Below are 18102 nucleotides of genomic sequence, written 5' to 3' on the forward strand. Positions count from 1 at the left end.
CGCGGGGTGTTTCGGGTCGGACTACCAGCGTGCTGTTATCAGCGTGGAATGCCACACAAAGTCGGGTGACCTGAGTCGCAACATTACTCGGACCGGGGCAGCATAAGTCCGTGGTTTATGCTCGCTGACCTGCCCACAATTAGCAGTGGATCTTGACATTTCATGACACCGAAAACTCCCAGCCCCGGCCGAAAAGGGTACAATGTCAAATGTTTACGAGCCTCCAGCCCGCGAAAGGTTGCACCGCCAGCGCCCCCCACGCTCCGGGGCGGGTCGTGGCTATGGGTGGTCAAGCCGAGATGAAGTCGGCAGGAGAGGGCACACACAGAATTGAAGACGCTACCGAGTCGCGGGCCACTCACCGGCCTGTGTATTAATCTAATTTTAAGCAGCAGATCAACCGCGGCTAAATGTCAATGCCTGACGGTACGGCTGCATTATGCTGCCGGAACGGCCCGAGATTCTGGCCTTTCGGAGGCGTCGAGTTTTTCTCTGCTTTTCTGGTGATTGTTTTTTTATTTCCTACAATTTACCCAAATCACGGTATCATTTACGGTGGAGGTCAAGGAAACTGACCCGGTGCGGGCCGTCCCGGCCCGGGGCTGTATTGGAACTGCACACTAAACGGCGACGGACAGCCGAGCATTAAAGCGCCGCGTAAATCTCGCTCTCTCTCTCTCTCTCTGGGGTTGGGACATCGTTTCGACGCATAGCCGCCGTAGGCTATGCGTTGGCCACCCAGGAAACCCCTTCGGGCCGGCTGGTCAATCAACGTGACGGCCGTGCGTCAGGATCGGCCCAGGACCTGTGGTGGCGGCCGATAAAGTTCAGCAAGCCGCAGCAAGTGGGCACTTTCATCAACTCCGATCCGATTACGTAATGAGCCGGCCATCGCTGTCGAAGATGCACACCGGAGGAAGAAAGGCGCCTCCACGGCAGGGGCCGTGCGTTGACCGTACGGTGACGCTGGCCACTTCACACCTGGCCGGTTGCGAGGCACACGATTTTCACGATCACTGTGCCAGTCGACCACCACCGGTACCGGTGGCTACCTTGACATTATCGAAATCCTGGGGCAGCCAGGGGCCGTCCTGTCAGAAGCAGAAGCGCTTCATTTCCATGTCAACATACCGCATTTGCGTGCAAAAACTTCTTCTTGTGCTGATTTTGCGACGATAATGAACCGGCTGCCTGCGGCCACATATGGTGATGGCCATCTGAGGACCAGTCGCAGGACGTACGCACGGAGATAACGAAGTGAGACTTGGAGCAGTAATCGGTACAACCAATCAAGCCGAACCAAGCGGTAATTGTTTACTGCGTGTGACCATCATTGCTCTATAATTATCATTGGTTCTTGTGTTGCGGTTGATCGTTGATAATAAAGTAATAATAAAAGCAGCTGGAAGCAGTCACCAATTTTTGTGGCCATTTAACCGTGGAAAGATCGTGGAAACATGGGAAGATAATCGTTTGTTGTCATCCATTTGTAACAGGCCGAAGATATTTATATCCTGAGCGTGCAGTTTTTGGCAGAGTTAATGATTTCACATTATCGATTTTTGATTACTGATTGATTATCGATCGCCTTTATTTGATTACTCTCGAAACGTTAAGCCGATCGTTAAGAAAACAAATAATAAATTACGAAAAGTGATGCAGTTAATAAGGTGAAGAATTTTTTATTTATTTTAAAACTTAATTCTTGGCGAACATTTTCGAAATTTCAAACCAAATGGCCACCTCTCAAAATAGATGGCCACCACGGGGCAAAAACGGGACCCCATTATCGGTGAGCAAAATGCAAGCTCGTTTATGATTTTATGATGTCGGCTCGATCGGCGCGCGCTCGTGATCAACTGGCACATCTGCGCCACGGCGTGCATTATCTATGCCCGGCGGACGCAGCCGTTTCCACAGTAAATCATCCACGGACGATTGACTAATTTTCCAATTGTCCTCCGTGAGCTCATGCACACACCCCGGACCCGGAGGCGGGGGCCAAAAGATCCTCGCCCCGCTCACCCCGTAACCAGCCCCCGTCAAGCCTTTGACCAGGTGTGTAAACATTGCCGCAGTATTCTGTCGAATAGTTGCAATTCCATTAATTGATTGCCCCGCGGGCCGCGCTGCGCAGAGCGGCTTGCGCAAAGCGAGCCGCACGGCGAAGAAGGAATCTCACGCGGTTCGGACCATACGGCTCACAACAAACCGAACGAGTGGCTCACGAAATGCCCCCACCTTTGACCATCTCGCGGCCGGACGTGGCCGGTGATCGGCCCGATACGCGAAGGCCCGCGACGCTGTTGACGATTTAAATTACTCCCAGTTATCGACCACGATCTTTGCTATGTTCCTCGTTTTTTGCCATCTGCGTTCGGAACGAAGATGCTTAACCCCAGCGGAGGATGCGACGGCGCTTCTAGCTAGCCGAACAGAACACGGATTCTCTTTTCGGGCCACAGGGGTCCCAGCGGCAGTTCGGGGAGCGAGATTTATCGAACTTTCCGAGCCGAGTCGAGCCGGGACGAGTGAGATTCACTTGACCCACCGCGTGCCCTCCGGTCGTCCGGCCAAGGGCGAGGCGAAGCATTTGTCGCCATCGACGCCATCGCCAGCGGTACATTAATTTGTGCCGCCCGATGGAAGCTTATCGCTTCGTCATCGAACCCGCGCATCGAGTGGCCACCGGCTGCAGTTTCGTAAATGGGAAACTGTTTACCTACTCGAGGGGGGAAGCGTTTTGGAGGAGGTTTTTTAAAACATTACGCAGGTTCGTCGCTGCAACTGCGCCCTCCCGTTGAAGTCTTTCGATTGGCGAGTCGGCCGGCAGCAATTAATTAAACCAAATAGGTACCTTTTTTATTGCCAATTATTGCTAATGTGTGCCCGTGGAAGGATGTGCCCGTGGTCCAGGATGTGACGCGTGACCAGCGGCTGGGACGTTGATTGGGAAGTCAATCCGATCCGCCGAGGTCCGAACTCGGCGTGTGAAGCGCGCGGAAGATGGCTTTTAAATTCGATTAATTACATTGTAGTGCGATCGTTTGCGGGAAACAAAAGCAAAAATATCTCACGGCTTAATTGCTCAACATATCAAGCAGTTCAAGCTGCCTGAAGGTTCCTGTCCTCCGCGGACGACCCCTTGCGGCGGCGGCTGAATAAAGCAATAGCGACGCGTCCATCGTCCGTGCCTCCTTGTGGGCCCGAGATCATCTTCCTGTTTGCGCTTCGCCCTTCCGACGTGCGTAGTTTCCTGCCCGCGCGTCGTGCGGGAGTTTAACGCTTGGCGCGGCGCGCGAAATACGCCATCGTCACTTCCATGCGCATGATTAAAACTGCCAGGGCAATGGACCTGCCGTTCGGACGTCGGTGGTGTGGAGCCGTGTATTAATGTCTACCTCAACTTCTTGTTCCGTGAGAACTCGCGGCGCCGCGTATTGCGTTTCGGGCGCCGTTCTCAAGAAGCGCGCCGGCTGATCGTCGGCGGCGAAGTGTAGGTAGTGATCGATCGACGAAAAAATGGTTGTTTATTTTTAGAAAACCGAGCATCCGCGGAAACAAAATATCGAAACTTTTAGCCCGTTCAAATCGGAACCAAGCAACGTCGTTTTAGATTCGAACACGCGCACACACCACAGGAACGACAGGTCTTAGATCGATCGTGGCGCGCCACACCACGGAACGTCACAAATCACGTAATGGTGCGAATTAATTCCAATTGAAGCATAATTACTTCAAATACTCGCAGTGGTCAGCAGCACCGGAGATCGATTTTTCCAAGTAGCAACTTGATCGTACCTGATCGATGGGGGCCTCGTGTAGGCTAATTGTGAGGCCCGCGACCGCGGGGACACCGTTTAACGGGTGCTTCTTGCACACGCAAGGGCACAGCCGCGGTTGCAGAACTGCCTTCACGCTCTTCTTAAACGAAGCCCCAGCCGTTCAATGTCAACCAGCGACCGCGCCTTGGTGGATGCTGCTCGGCTAGTTTGGGTGGTGTTGAGTCACTCGACAGCACTAGTACGGTGAGGATCTTCAGGCCAACAACCAAGGGCAACATCGTTTTGAAGATGCAAAGAGAGCGATGTAACAGCACTGCAATTACATCGCATAAAAAAGTTTATCAAGTCCCTCAAAAGGCCCTACCCTGCTGTAAGGAGTCTGCGACCGCACAAGCGTTTGCGCCAAAAAATGACCAGCGGCGGAACCGGTGATTCGCTGACCGCTGATGCAATGACATCTTAATCCAAGCCTCTCGCAGGCAAGGTACCTACTGACCGAATGAACCGCAAAGTACGTGTGCCCGCCGATGATGCTAAGGCGGCGCTTGGCCTCAATCTTCGCTAACGAGTCAGGGGTTTGTCAAAATGTCAGCCGGGCACGTACGAAATTTGGGCGCTCACGAAGGGGAACCCTATCGTTTCGGAACAATCATTTATCAAACCCGTTACACGCATCATCGCCAGCACCGTTTGGCAACGCGCGCAAAGCAGATTATGCTGCGCACGAAGGTAAACAAGAAGGTGGTCCAGATGATGCGCCCAGCCGTGAGGGACCCGGCTGGCCAGACTGGCGAAAAACGGTGTACGTAATCGGTTCGAGTGTCTGGAAATGGTCCGCTTTGGTTTCGATTGTCACTGTCGGTGTCGGTGTCGGACTTTGGCGCCCCAAAATCGTCCACTTGATAAATGGTCTATGGGCTTGAGTGAAATTATGATTTATTAGAGCGGCCAAAGAGAGAGAGGATAAGGTGAGAGTAAAAAGGTGCCAAGAATTAGGGCAATGGACCGAGCTGGCACGGTTCAGTTTTGAACAGATATAAACGAGAGTAAGAGCCGCTACCTTTCTTTGTTTCTCACTGTTTGTTTTCGGTTCTTTGTTACCTCTTTGCATGTTTCATGCGTTTTTTCTGTTACATTCATTTCATTTTTTATTAACTTTTCTTTTGTTTTGGGTTTTTTCAACCGTTTTAGAATTCCGGTTTTGTTTTATTTTTATTTCATCGACAAGTTACTATTTGTTTCGAGCCCGAGCCAACCGCAACCTAGCGTGACGCAAAACGGCAACGGTTACCCATTGAACTTATCATCGCACCATACTCCTTACCGTGCATAATTAAGCACACACTCGCAAGAAGGAACAGGTTCGGCACCCTGACACCCGGATTCGGGTCCCCGAGGGCCCACACCGCCTGTGGATCGCTTTCCACAGCATCTCTCATCGGGCTGGCGATTGCCTCACACAGTCGCTGGCCACTGGCGGAAGAACAACGTTAGCAGCAGTCTGTGTGTGCTGTGGGTCAAGATTTCGATTTTCCTAACCCACCACCCGGGGTTGACCTTTGACACACATCAAGTGGTTGCCATTTCGGTGCGTCACTTAGGTCACGCAAACTGAAACTATCAATGCGTACGTGTACCGGGTGACGTAATGGACAGAAACGGAAACATATCGCTGCTGAAGATGAGCGACCTTCACCCGTAAGCCAGCGGAGGGTCATCGGTTTCTGTGCCGATCGGCTCTGTACGGGGTTAAGGAAGTTTCGAAACAGACACAAAATGGGCGCCCAGTGTTGGCACCGGTCCACAGGTGCCGGAGGTGCGTTTAATGCATTTGTCACGAGTTGGCCGGGCCTGGGAACGGTGGTTCACGTTCCCTGGCGGGTTTCGGGTTTCGGTTCCTCCCGCGTGGCCATTCATTAGGCAATCCGACAAACCGTCCCGAAGATGTGCTGCTCGACCTCGGCGGCTGTGACTCGAGGCAACCGCCGTCGTCGCCACCAAAGGTGCCAAAGAGTCATCGGAATTAATTACATAATTTTTGTGCTCAAAATACACCACACGCCGGTTGACACGATCATTCTCATGCCGGGACTGATCGTTGCCCGCTGCAAAGGTGAACGATTAGTGAACTCATCCACACCGGCGTTGCGGTTTTTATCAGATCGCACACCGCACATCCCCGTCACTCGTCCCCAACTGTGTCCCTGCAAAGGGCTGAGTGGTGCGCGAAATCAATCCGCAAAACCGAGTACCGAGCCGAGTTCGGTGTCACCACTTAATTAATATTCGCCTTACGAAACCGAAGCGGAGGATGAACCGATATCGTCCTCAGCAACAATCACGGGCAATCACGCCGCCGGAGGTTCAAGAATTGGCCCCGACCGATGGGTGACATTTTTCTCCGTCTCGTTCACCAGTGACGTAACCCGCTCCCAGCTTCGGTTTGTCATCTTTCGTCAGCGGACCACGGGGCCGCCCGGCCGTTCTGTGTGCGGAGGTCCACTTCCCGTTCGGCGGCGCTATCACGGTCGCAGCATCATCGTGTCCCGCCCGGTCCCGAATCGTCACGACCCACGGAGGGAAAGGTACTAGTCATAGGCCGCGAAGTGCGTTGTGGGTGCCTTCAGAGTCACTTGCAAATAGAAAGACGAACAACTCGGCCCGGGCCTCACCGGCAACAATGCCGGTGATATAATCGCATCATGCCCGATCGTCTCCCGCCGCCGACGACGACGACGACGAGGAAAAGAATATACGCAATACCATGATTGATTAGCATAATAAGAGTTCGGTCAGGAGCGTCTGGAGAGAACGAAAGTAATTCGGCGCGCGCCCAACCACCTGGCTGGGGAGTCGTTGTGGTCCCGGCGACCTGATTTACCGCGATATCGAGGCTGCAGTCACCTGGCGGGCGGAGTATGCTTTCAATTTTGTCGTTCGACACTCGCTCACGGTTTGCGTGGCGTGAAGATTTTCAGATGTAAGCATTCAGCCCGCTTGAGCGTGTTCCGAGTTGGTTCAGCCCGAGATTTGAATGGCAAATTCGTTTTCATCGTAAAATTAAATCAATTGCGACACAAGGTTAACCTTCCCGACCCCGCCACGAGTGTTGCCCAACAAATTTTCGGTAAGGACCGCAGTTTCAAGATTAATTAATTTCTCCACGTGGCCGGCTTACTTTATGCGCGCGCAAATTCCCGCTACCGTTGCGTTACGTTGAGTGCGCGGCGCAAAACAAACGAACTTCGCCCGCGGGGAGAAAATTATCATATTTCGGGCATTTCCTTGACTAACACTTTGAGAGGGGTCACAGGGGCTACATCCGCTGACATTGCTTTGTTCGAGTGTCACCGGCCACGGGCGACTTTTGCGCCACATTCTCCGAATCGTTGGCTATCTCTAGTGGGTCTAGACGGCAGCCGACCGCTGAAGCCGCCCACACGGGTCACTAATTATGAATTTATTCTATTTCCATAACCTTGACTTTTGACAGGTTAGCGTAGAGACCGCGCGCTGCCGCGAGGGCTGCAGGAAAATGTAGCACCGGTACCGTGGCTGGATTGGGATTCTTCGGAACGTTGGTTCCGACGGTAGGATGCGTCGTCTTGATGCAAGTGCCCTCACGAGAATTCCACCCAGTATTGGGCTACACAGAAAGATCTCCGAACCCACCACTTTATGATCGCCAAACGTCGGGTCGTTTGGAGGAACAGATCTCGGCACAACAAAGCAGAAACGCGGACCCGGAACGGGTGCGATCGCCACCAGCAGACGAAGCTCCGGTGGCAGACGATTAGCAATTAAAAATACAAATTATGTACTCATCCGTACTGTAACGCGGCTATTTGGCGCCCTTTGTCCGTTTACTTGTTGCTTTTCTGTTTGTCGCTGGCCGCAACAATGCGCACCATTGTCTGCGGCGCTTGGCGCGTGGGATTAACATTTTTCTTATCGCCATTTAAAAGTACAGATTTGGCGTCAGCGATTCAGAAAAAGTATGCGTAAATTGTCGTATAATAATTGTGGAGAATAATGAACCCCGCTGAGGACGATACGATCGACTTAAACGCTGCCGGAGATATCTAATCAACACCTTCACCCGATGCCAATGTCTCGGTTTCGGTGTGTATTTCGGTACAGAGCGAAACACTCGGAGAACTGCAAAATAATACAGATTAAAGTGTAAATGAAAATCCAAAGTCCATTTCATCGGCCCCCAAATCGGAATTTTCCAGATCACGGGATTTTTAAACAACGCGGGTTGCTGCAAGAAGCACAAGATCTTTCGGAACGATAAAACAATTCTAAGCCTGTGTGCTATTTTATTTAATAACTTTATTCGTAAGCAGGTAAGTCTCTTACATCTCTTCTGCAGGTTTGTGGGGTTAAAAAAGAGAGAAAGAAACACCCAAGTGAAAGCAAAGAGCATCAACAAGTTCAGTGCGACCGCACCGAACCAAGCTGCGGCCACCGCCAAATAGTATGTAGTATAACCTGAATCCGTTGCCGTTGCAGGAGGTTTCTTTGTAGCGTGTTCAGTGTACGTGTTGTTATGTGAATGGTACGTGCCGAGCGCACGTACGCAATGGTAAGTGTGAATGTATGTGTTGTATGTTTGTATAGGAATTAGGAATTAGCATAATAGAACAATATTTAGTGTTTGAAGTGCTGAGGTCAGTAAGGTATAAATAACGTTGAAATGTAGGAACAAAGTGTAAGCAAAAACTGAAAACTGAAACATGGTGGCCAGGTGGCACGCGAAGTGAAAAGCACGTTTGTGCCCGTGTGTCAGTAGTCCACCAATTTCTTAACCGCCCTCGGTTCCGTCTGCCGGCTAGCGGTGCTTGTGCTTCCCGACTTACTACTAGATGTGCCTGCTCCGACCAGTGCTCCACCGCCGCCACCATTACCACGTCCACGGGCGGGTGATCCGGAACGACGACCAGGCGAACGTGATCTTCGGCCGCGCGATCCAGATCGCGATCGTCTTCCACCACGATAGCGACCACCGCCGCCGCCGCCGCCACCGCCGCCGCCACTAGAGCTTGCACTGAAACCTGAATGTGATCCTCCGCCGCCACCACCACCACCACCACCGGCGTAACCGTGAGGCCGATCGTAATCTCTGGAACGACCTGGATATTCCGTGCGGCGCCCACCCCTACCACGCCCCGGGGCCGTAGATGTGTCTCGCGCAGAAGGCATCCTTTCGCGCGACTTGGATCGCGACCGGTTGTAACGTGTCGGTGGTGACCGTCGCCGATTACGATCATCAAACCGGCCCCCACCGGGAGGAGCGCTTGGTCGATGACCAGATCCTGCCGGCCCACTAACGGTATCTGGGACACCACCACCACCACCAGCACCCCTACGAAGGCTCATTGAATGGGAGGACACCGGTACGGACTGTTGCGTCCTGTAACCCGTCGATCCACCGATTGCAGGAGAATTTCGGCGACGCAAGCGTCCCACATCACCACCGGGGCCGCTGTACATGGTAACCGGTGGAACCTGTGGACTTGGCCCGGAATCGGTGGCACTTCTCAGAACGGGTTTCCGCTCGATGACCGCACTGTTCCTGTAGCTAGGTACTGCCGACAGGGACTCTACTCGTAACGAAGGTGGAGGCCGTGTCAGTCTCGGCGCGGCAATCGACGCCAATGGAGAGGAGAGCAGCGGTTGCCGTTGCGGAGACCGGGAACCCTCGCGAGCTGTCGAGCTGTGGCCGAATCGCGGCGGCGGCTGCTGCTTCACGTGACTACCACCCGCAGCTTCGTCCTCGTCGCCCGTGCTGCGCTCGTCGGAACTGTGCGATTTACTGTGATCACTTTCCGGGGTGCCATACTTGTGCCGCAGTTCACGCTGCCGGCGGCGCAGTTTTAGCGCCAACTCGCGCATCTCATCGTCCCGCTCCTGTTGCTGCTGAATTTGGCGTTCCACCTTTTCGATCTCCGCCTTTTTGTCCGCTTTATCTGGGGGGGGAAATTGAAAAGAGCATACACGGTTAGCTGCCTCGTGTTTCCCAATGGTTCCAAATACGATCACAGACGGAAACCGACCACACCGCACTCACATTGTTTGTTGAGCAGTATTTGCATCTTGCGCTTCAACCGATCGCGCGGATTAACGGACGAGCCAGGCTTCGAGGCAGAAGCCGCCCCAGTAACGATTCCGGCCTGCAATGAATGATCGGAACGCACAACGCACCAACCGCCCCAGAATCACGCAGATAAACAGAGAATGAGTTGGGTGGTGTTAGGTGGGGCAGAGGAAGAAAACAAAAGGTAGAGTGAGAGATCGAGAGAGAGGAATGATCGGTGATCTATACTACCAGATGGTGGCAATATGAGGAACTAGTTTAAGTGTGTGTTGGCGCAGGTTTGTCAGTGTTGAATGATAGGATCTAACCCACGTGTCTTGTTGGTCGCATTCCCTACGATAACGAACGCCAAAGAAGTCTTAATCGATACCGTTTTTTAGTGTTACTGGCATGGCAAGAAACGTTAGTCGCAAACTGGCTGACAGAAAGGAAAATTGCTTCAAATAAACTCACAAAACAGTTTATGAAACAAAAACTACTGTCCGAAATTATAGCCGGCAACCGGAAATTTCGTGAACCTGAACAAGAACCATGGGGAAACTATCGTCGATCGTCAAGGAAGTGGTTGTCTCGATCATGATATGTGATGGCATCGGCCTCCCTCTTGCCCATCACACGACAAGTTCGGCCCAACTCGCGATAATCGAAACGTTCGACAAAAGCGAACGGAAGCTATCTCAAAAAACACACACTCGGTGGGCAGACAGAAGCAATTTGGTGGTGGACGGAACGATCGGATTATTTTGTTGGTTGGACGGATGAGGCGTATTCTTACTGACTTTGGATTCGGGTGCGCTCGTGCCACCGGGGACCGTTTTACCAAACCTTAACGACGCGCCAGTCCCACAGCTGGCAGTGGTCGGGCCAGTAGAGCTGTCCAGCTTTTCCTGTTTAATCTGTACCATTGTGTCAGTGAAACCGCTTGCCAACCTGCCGGTAAAGCAAAAAGAATACATCGGTGAATAAACCAGGTTCGATGATGGGTGGCAGAAAACATCCAACAAAAGTGATGATCGAACGAATACGCTACGCCTCACTCACTTGCTGCTCCCTGCTGGTCCAGTGCCGGAAGTGCCGTCGTCACCGTCACCCCACGGTGGATCGTGCCCCGCCAAGGCCTGTGGTGCGGGTTTCCGCTCTTCCGCAGCACCGTTTGTGTCACGATCACCGTCGGACGTGCTCGAGTCGTCGCTGGAACTTTCATCACCCCGTCGGCGGCCGTAGTATCGTTTGATCGGTACTTCCGGTTCGGGTTCGATCAACGCCAGCGAAGGGATCGGTTTCTTTTCGTCAACTACCGCCGAGCCAGCGGTCGAAAGTGATGCACCCGTTGACGCTGGTGGCAGTGGTGGCGGTGGCGGTGGAGGTAATGCGGTAAGGATCGGGGATGGTACAATCGTCGGGAGCGTGGCCACTTTTCGCTCCTGAGGAACCCCTGCCGTTGGTGCGCGAGGCTTTTCGAGTGAACCGTCAGACGAATCACCACCGCCCGGTGCTCTAGTAGTTGGCGTTCGCTGACGGCGCCCCGCAGGAGTCCGGGAGCGCGATCGTGACGAACGCGAGGTAGATGAGGAGGAACGTCGTGAATGGCCCTTGCGAGCCCGCGCCGGTGGAGAGCGTCTCCGTCCGCGAGTGCGCGAACGAGACCGTGATCGTGAAACGGACCGTGATCGTGAAGCAGACGACCGAGAGCGCCGTCGGTAGCGCGAGTACGTCGCGTGTCGTCCTCCAGACCGTGCGCTGGGCCCTCCAACCCTTGCCGGCGATCGATTTCGGTCACCCGTTTTTTCAGCTCGCGATCTTTGCGGCCGCCTGTCTGCCACAGTGCCCCGTTTGCGAGAGGCAGGACTACTGCTGCTGCTATCGCTGCTGCTACTGCTACTGCTGCGTGAGCTCCTTCTCCCGCGGCTTCTCCGTGGAGGACTTCGGCTGCTTCCGCTGCTGCTGCTGCGTCTACTACTGCCTCGTCCTCGTCGTCCCCGGCTCGTCTCGGCAGACCGTTGATACTGAACCGGAGGCTTCTTGTCGCTCTCCTTCGGTTGTTGGGCTTTAAGCTTTTCGAGATTTTGCTTCACCTTCTCCGCGTAACTCAACGCACCTCCGCCAGCTTCACCACCGGCTGCCTCGGCCCGCAACCGGGCCGCCTTCGAAGTGCCGGCCGCTATCCCGCCCAGCGTACTCATGTCGCGGCTGAAACCGAACGAAACCTTGCCGTGTGCCTGCAGTTCATCTTCCCCACCGAACGACGTAATGTACGTGATTTTGCCCGAGTTGATCGGCGACGGTGACCGGGAACTATCGTTCGTTTCCACCAGGGTCCGTGGTAACAGTTCCTCTTTGGCCGCGTAACTTGGCGGACTGAGTGGTCGACCGGCAAACTTACGCTCGCGCTGAGCCCGCCGTTCCCGACGGCTCTTGCGGCCGCTAAACATGATCTTCTCCTGCTCCTCTTCGCGGGCCATTCGCAGCGCGTCCGCCTCGTCGGCGTCCTTGGTGAGAAACGAATAGAAATCGTTGCTCTTCATGCCGTACTGACGACCGCACGCGTTCAGCTCGTGCGCCTGAACCGTGCCAATCTTGTTTATGTCGATCGACACGTCCATGTCGAGATCGGAGTCCGATTCGTCCTTCATGCACTCGTCGTACCGCGCCGAAGAGCTAGCCGCACCGGAAGTCCCGGCCTGCGGTGCCGAGTCGGCCGATTTTTCGATGGCAGTGATGGACTGGGCGAATGGGACCGACGACGAGGTGCCTGCCATTGAGCTGCCGATAGAGCCACCTGTTCCAGAGCTGCCGGCGACCACCGTGTCGGTTTCCTCATACGTGTACCCGATCGCAGCGCCGGCGGCGGACTTTTTCTTCGAAGCGGCGGAAGCCGCTTTCGTTTCCGCTTCCACTTGCGCATTCACCCCGAACTGCTCTTCCAGGTGCAGCTGATGTAGATATTTTTCCTCGACGATTCCTACAAATGGGACCGTGATTGTTTCATTAAAACCGGGACGCCCTAGAAGAGCCTTCCTCCTCTCCCTCCATTCCGGAACTGGAAGGCGCGATCGATGCAGACTGTGCATCGTTGGATCAATAGTTACCCACCGAGGAACTCGTTCTGAGCCAGCACCCGAAACCGTTCATAGTTCATCGAGCGCTCGGTGTCGTCCGCCTGCTCCGTCGGTGCATCCGTTGTTTCCGAGCGCGGAACCGGCGGAATGTAGTCCAAATGGGCGCGCACATCGAAGCGATCGATCAGGTTTTCCTTCTGCCCCTGCCAGGGCATCCTGTTAGTGGCGAGGGCAAAAGAAAATCAAATGAACCGACTTAGAGACCGCCTTTCACGATGCTTGCCACAATTGAGAATCGGCGGCAAGAACGTGGAACTGCATTTCAAGGACACATCACAACGTCAAGGGCACCAAATCGGAAGGACGATCGTTTCTGCCACAGGACAGCAATTCCGTGGACACAATTGCCGGACAATTATGGGCTTTTCCCCCTCGATGCAAACTTCGACACAACAAAAACAGGAAATGAGCGTCGTTTGCAACGAGCCGTCCCGAACCGGAATTGCGACCCGCAGGGGTATCAGAACAGGAATGGTTGGAAAGGACTGGTAAAGGACTGTGTGAATGCGTGCGTGAGAGTATTTTTGCAAAGAAACGGAAACGGGAGTTGACCAGAGCTCCCTTAGGCATTGAATATCACTTGCATGATTGCGGGATTCTCGGCAGCTGTCGCGACGCTGGCGTCCAGATGGATCTTGCATTTGCGCCCATGCACTTGAAGGAACTGCGTCGGATCGGCTTTCTGTTGGCCATTTGGTCCGAGTGCCGGCCGAGCGTGAGCATGAAAATAACCAACCCGATATTAGTACACCACAACTTTTGCAGCTGCAACCGAAACGGTGCATCGGATACATTTAAATGAGCCGGAGGGTTAGAACCGGTTCCGTACTTACAATCCGCTCGTAGAAGTCCTGTCTCCGCTCGGCACGCTTCCGATAATCGACCAGCATGCCGCGGATCTTTTTCTCCTGCTTCCGTGCTTCGTGCCACATTTTCGGATCGTCTATACAATTTGAATTGGAAAACTGCTACCATCCAAACATTTATTCACGACCCCACGTTCACCGCCAACGGGGCAACAAGGTGAACGAGTAGCGTCGATTGCTAGTGTCCGCCGTAAGGGAAAGATCGTTGTGCCGCATCGCTGCCGAATATCGTTGGCGCTTTCACTAGTTCACTTTCGGCATCTTATGCTTAACCATCGAATTAAATGGGGCACTACTTATTTACAAAATTCGCTGAGCCTTCCAACAGTGCAACTCTTTTTCAGAGCAAACCAAAACACGACCTTCACGATGCGGTTCCAAGCAAACAGTCTGCCGGCGCGAAGAGGGCACAAAAAAGAAAAACAACGCGCGCGAAACGTCAAACTTTTGATCAACTGTGGTAATAATACCACAGCTGCGCCGAAGCCCTGTCGGCAAAGAAGGTTAAGCCGAGGGAAAAATAAAACATTTAAATGTTTTAAATATCCGATTAAGTATTAAGTAGTACTTGAAACACATAATCAAAACACACTCAAATCAACAGTAATTTCATAAATAAAAAAGAAAACAAAAAAATTGTAAAAAGTTTGTATGGAAAAATAAATTAGTTGTCTTTTCTTAGTCTTAGCAGTGGTGAGATAAAGTTTATAAGGTTAAAGTTTTTCACCACCACCATCTTCACCACGGCATGCTGTCATTCGTATAAATGTCAAACTCAAACAAACAATTGAACAACAATTTATGCGCCCAAAACGAACGTATCGAACTTGGGGCCCGACAATATTCACTACCGGTTGCGTTTTGTGCAGATGGAGCCATACAAGATTCAGCAGAGGCAACGGACAGAGGCTCCACAAGGAACCAGGCGACGGCGAGAACTGAACCGGCAGGTAACCGACTGCTGCCCACGGAAGTACCGCAGGCGCACCTCTCACAGTCCCAGTGCTCCAACGCCGGCTATGGAGGATTTCGAAGTGGCGGTGAAGGAGGAAGAGTGTCCTGTGCCAGACGAGATAGAGCCGTGCCACATTCTGCCTCAAGTGACAACCACCAATGCCGCGGAGCAATGCCCTGCAGGCACAGGTAATGGAGCTGGAAGCCAAGGTTTCCGCGCAGCAGGATTGGATGGAGAAGCACGCCGTGAGGCTGGTGGAGCTGGAAGCTAAGATCTCCGCTCAGCAGGCAATACTTTCTAGTAATTCGATGAAACAGCACGTCGCAAAGCAAGCGCAAGTCGCCACCGTTCAGGTGAAGCCGCAGTTCCCCGCTTCCGATTCCGATGAGCTTCCGCAGCTTCCGGTGAGCTCGCTGCGGCAGCTGCTGAAGTTGGAAGAAGCGTCGAAAAACGCACCTCAATGTTTTGCATTCGTTCTGCAATACATAATGGCCAAATACAAACCACGCAACAAACCACAAAGGTAGCATACTTATGAAGGCTTTAATCGATTTCTTTTTCGTGCGCAAATTTTTAACTACATGTGTGTGGCGAGATTCAAGTGCCGATAAACCAATAGCGCTGTCGAGATTTCCAAAGACCTTGCGTGTAACGCCACCAAACACCTTTGAAGGTAACGCGGCACTATGATGAGAACTTTGAGTATGAGGAGTTCGAAAAAAGACTGCGCTGCTACGCTAATAACGCGGTGAAAAGATTCAAAAACGACAAGTGACAACCGTAAGTGTCAGCTAGGGGTTTTATAGTTATGAGTTTGCAATGGTTCTCCTAATTGCAGTGCGTAACAACACCCCAACCCATAAACGCAACACTCTTAACAACTGAAAGTGCCTTTCCTTAGCACGTCGACACAGAGTTTCTTATGTGGCTGCAACTTTAGCCCTGATGCCGGATGCTACTCCGTCGTACTGCCAGGTAAGCCTTGATCATTTTAGTTTCAGAAAATGAATTCAATGTGAATGTGAATCTGAATAAACCAAAAACAAACTAAAATGCGGAACCAGGTCTCGGTTTTATTGACTCATTTGATTTCTCCATGACTCAATACTTCTCCCTCGTCGGAATAAGGGCTACCGTTACGGAATTGTACTGGCAATGAGGATGAATCTTCAGTCAAGGCATACTCTACAGACAGCGGCGTACTGAGTTCGGACTCTTGATACGATTGCAGATCAAACAGTGACGAGTGGCTCCCTCGAAAATTACCCAAATCTGAGCACAGCTCAGCCTCATTGAACCCTTCAAGATGCTTGCGCCCACCAACTGGTATTGCGTCACTTTGCTGTGACGAGTGCTCCGTAGAAAGAAACGATATCGAGGAGGAACAACGTGTGCTGCCGCTACTGCTACCGCCCTCCTTTGCAAGTCCATTTTGCCACGATTGTAAGAATTTGTGCGCCGCCTTTTTTGCCAATTCCGTATCATCTCCGGAGCTTTCACCTTTTCGCTCCCACTGAGCACGGTGGCCGATGCTACAGATTTTGCTAATCGTTCGTGCATACCGTGGATTTTGTGCAAAAACGGCCCGCTGAAGCTGCTTATGTTCGTACGAGGGGCTAGTAGTTGGGTGTGGAACTGGCTCGTCAAACGTGCTCTGGCACCCGAAACACTCACATGACTTTGGTCGTACGGCCGGCGGTGGTGTAGATCCGAACGATGGTTCACGATGCCTCGAAACGCTTGGTTCGCCTGTAGAATAGTTCTCCACTGTGTTCAAATTTGGTGTCATTTTGGCAAGGCCGGTAGCTTGGCTTTGGATTGCTCTTATGTTGTCCTTCAGGACGTCCAGGCTCTCCGTTAGTTCGTTGCCCAATTTTAAATTCTGCGATTGCACTTCGACCGCCGATTTCCAGATGCGTAGGTTTTCCAAAAACCTGCCACCCGAACGGGCACCGGAAGAGTACTCCACGGCTTCCGACGATGACGTAGAACTCTTTTCGTGATGCATCTCTGCTGGGCTGCGGAGTGCTGGAATGCTTGATACTTCCAGCAAGCTCCGTTGGCACTGGACCGTTTTTGGAGTCGCTATCGACGCGTGTGCCTTGGTCTTCGAAGTCACCATCAACGGGCGCTCTTCTCTGTCGGTAGACGAATCGCTATTGTCTTCACTGTTAAATTTCAAAAGAGATCTTATTTTGTCTGCCTCCAAATCATCATCGTCACTAGTGCTGGTCTCATCGTCAAATATCTCCAACACTGCTTTGGAAGTTAATTTTTCACTCGAACAATCCTTCTTTAGGCCGACGAATGGTTCTAGATACTTGTTCGATTTAGTGGCTTGGTTCCGCGATGCTGCCACTTTACAAGCGGACTTTGGAACGCGCATGAAATGCTTTTTCGGTGCGTCGGACTTCAAAGAGACCATACTAACAGATTTGCCACCGGGTTGCCATTTTGTGTCCGATCCCTTGTTGATTGCCCGTTTTTTATCTTTCAGTTCTTCTGAGCTGACACGAAAGTGTTCTGATTCGCCCTCAGTAACTAGTTGAGAAGGTTTTTCGTGCTCAACATCCTTTGCTTTCGATGGCAGGACAGCGTGGTTGAGCTCTAGGTACTTAACATTTTGCTCGTGCACCGTATTATTTCTTTCGTCCTCCTTCCAATCCTCAATGGCAATGTTACTGGTTTGCCGCACTTTTAAATTAGCATCCCAACGGCCCTTGATCGAAACACTGGGCAAGACGTGACTAGTGAAGCCCAGCAGTTCCGGTGGGTTCACACTTTCTTCGGTAAATATTTTCTCCGTATGACCAACTGTCTCTGCGTCTAGATCTACTTTCGTCGGTTGGTCGGGTAATGGTTGATCAGCGGTAGGGACGGGTAATGGTTCCAGCTCGCCCACAACCGATTCACTCGTTACATTGGGAGTTTTATTCACTTCCGGTGCCTCCTTCGCATGATCCCCCGAACCGTCTACATCCTCTTTCGCTTCCTTTGCTGGGTGCATTAGCAAGAAGCGGTCGAACAGTGTCTTAAACTGATCATCGGTGAATGTCCTGCGTAACGGTTGGGTGGCTTTCCTTCCACCGGCAGCCTGCGTTGCAGAAATGGCGCGAGACTTGATGACGGGCTGAACAGCCGGCGACCGTTGCGGTGGGGCGGTTTGCGACTTCACACAGGGCCTCTGTACTGCCGGTATAACAAATCCCTGCAAGTTCGTCTTTTTCGCTGCCCGTGGAGCAACAAAGTTCACGTTGGTCCCAATATTCCGAACTAC

The 18102-nt window shown here is 52.4% G+C and overlaps 1 protein-coding gene across 1 annotated transcript; it reads right to left on the bottom strand.

The window, feature by feature from the left end:
- Nucleotides 1-8541: 8541 nt before the first annotated feature.
- LOC131210252 (CLK4-associating serine/arginine rich protein-like) lies at nucleotides 8542-13936 on the bottom strand. The gene is made up of 7 exons (XM_058203466.1): nucleotides 13838-13936; nucleotides 13589-13686; nucleotides 12979-13160; nucleotides 10927-12847; nucleotides 10658-10815; nucleotides 9859-9960; nucleotides 8542-9757 (listed from the first exon to the last, which is right to left on the bottom strand). The coding sequence occupies exons 1-7, from the start codon at nucleotides 13934-13936 to the stop codon at nucleotides 8574-8576; spliced, it is 3744 nt and encodes a 1247-aa protein (XP_058059449.1). The 3' UTR covers nucleotides 8542-8573.
- Between the last annotated feature and the right edge of the window lie 4166 nt (nucleotides 13937-18102).

The sequence above is a fragment of the Anopheles bellator genome, chromosome 2 (assembly GCF_943735745.2).
Source record: "Anopheles bellator chromosome 2, idAnoBellAS_SP24_06.2, whole genome shotgun sequence".
NCBI lineage: Eukaryota > Metazoa > Arthropoda > Insecta > Diptera > Culicidae > Anopheles > Anopheles bellator.

Coding starts and splice junctions, on each gene's coding strand:
- LOC131210252 (XM_058203466.1), bottom strand. CDS start 13,936: ATGTGGCACGAAGCACGGAAGCAGGAGAAAAAGATCCGCGGCATGCTG. Junction 13,161..13,588: donor GCCGAGAATCCCGCAATCAT/GCAAGTGATATT, acceptor CGCCACTAACAG/GATGCCCTGGCAGGGGCAGA. Junction 12,848..12,978: donor GGCTCAGAACGAGTTCCTCG/GTGGGTAACTAT, acceptor TCCCATTTGTAG/GAATCGTCGAGGAAAAATAT.